The sequence below is a fragment of the Eimeria tenella genome, genomic scaffold (assembly GCF_000499545.2).
Source record: "Eimeria tenella Houghton genomic scaffold, Eth_scaff2934, whole genome shotgun sequence".
Lineage (NCBI taxonomy): Eukaryota > Apicomplexa > Conoidasida > Eucoccidiorida > Eimeriidae > Eimeria > Eimeria tenella.
This window is the reverse complement of record NW_013542811.1, coordinates 2,414-2,832: the sequence shown is the minus strand read 5'-3', so window position 1 is coordinate 2,832 and position 419 is coordinate 2,414. Positions and strand designations below refer to the sequence as shown.

The 419-nt window shown below is 63.5% G+C and overlaps 1 protein-coding gene across 1 annotated transcript in view; it reads left to right on the top strand.

Annotated features, from left to right (window-relative positions):
- The window catches only part of ETH_00033675 (uncharacterized protein), a gene marked incomplete at both ends in the record, with an annotated part of 2,644 nt that overhangs the window by 2,075 nt on the left and 150 nt on the right, over window positions 1–419 (top strand). The window contains one exon of the mRNA XM_013375646.1: window positions 324–419. Within this exon, the coding sequence (XP_013231100.1) occupies window positions 324–419 (96 nt within the window). The remainder of the gene's footprint in view (window positions 1–323) is intronic.

The window sequence follows — 419 nt, the reverse complement described above, 5'->3', positions numbered from 1 at the left end:
CGGCAGCAGCAGCTGCTGCTGCTGCTGCTGCTGCTGCTGGGGCTTCCGCCCCAGCCGCGCAGAGCCAGCCGCTGCCCGCCATGCTGCTGCTGCATGCCGAGAATGAGGAAGCAGCAAAACGGCTTTGGCTGGTCTTCTCTTCCGGGGAGTGCATGGTGCGCTGCTGCTGCTGCTGCTGCTGCTGCTGCTGCTTGCAGCTGGCTTCAGCTTCGCTTGTGCCGCGTGTGCTGCTGCTGGCGCTGCTGGTAGCTCCGCTCCGTGTTTGCTGCTTCCCCGTTTCTGCGCCTGATGTCTTGCTGCTGCTGCTGCTGCTGCTGCTGCAGGTGTACGGCTACACGCTGGTGATGCTGCCAGACCCCACTGGTCTTCGCGCGTATTGTGAAGCAGCAGCAGCAACTTTTTCTTCGGCGGACTTGCTG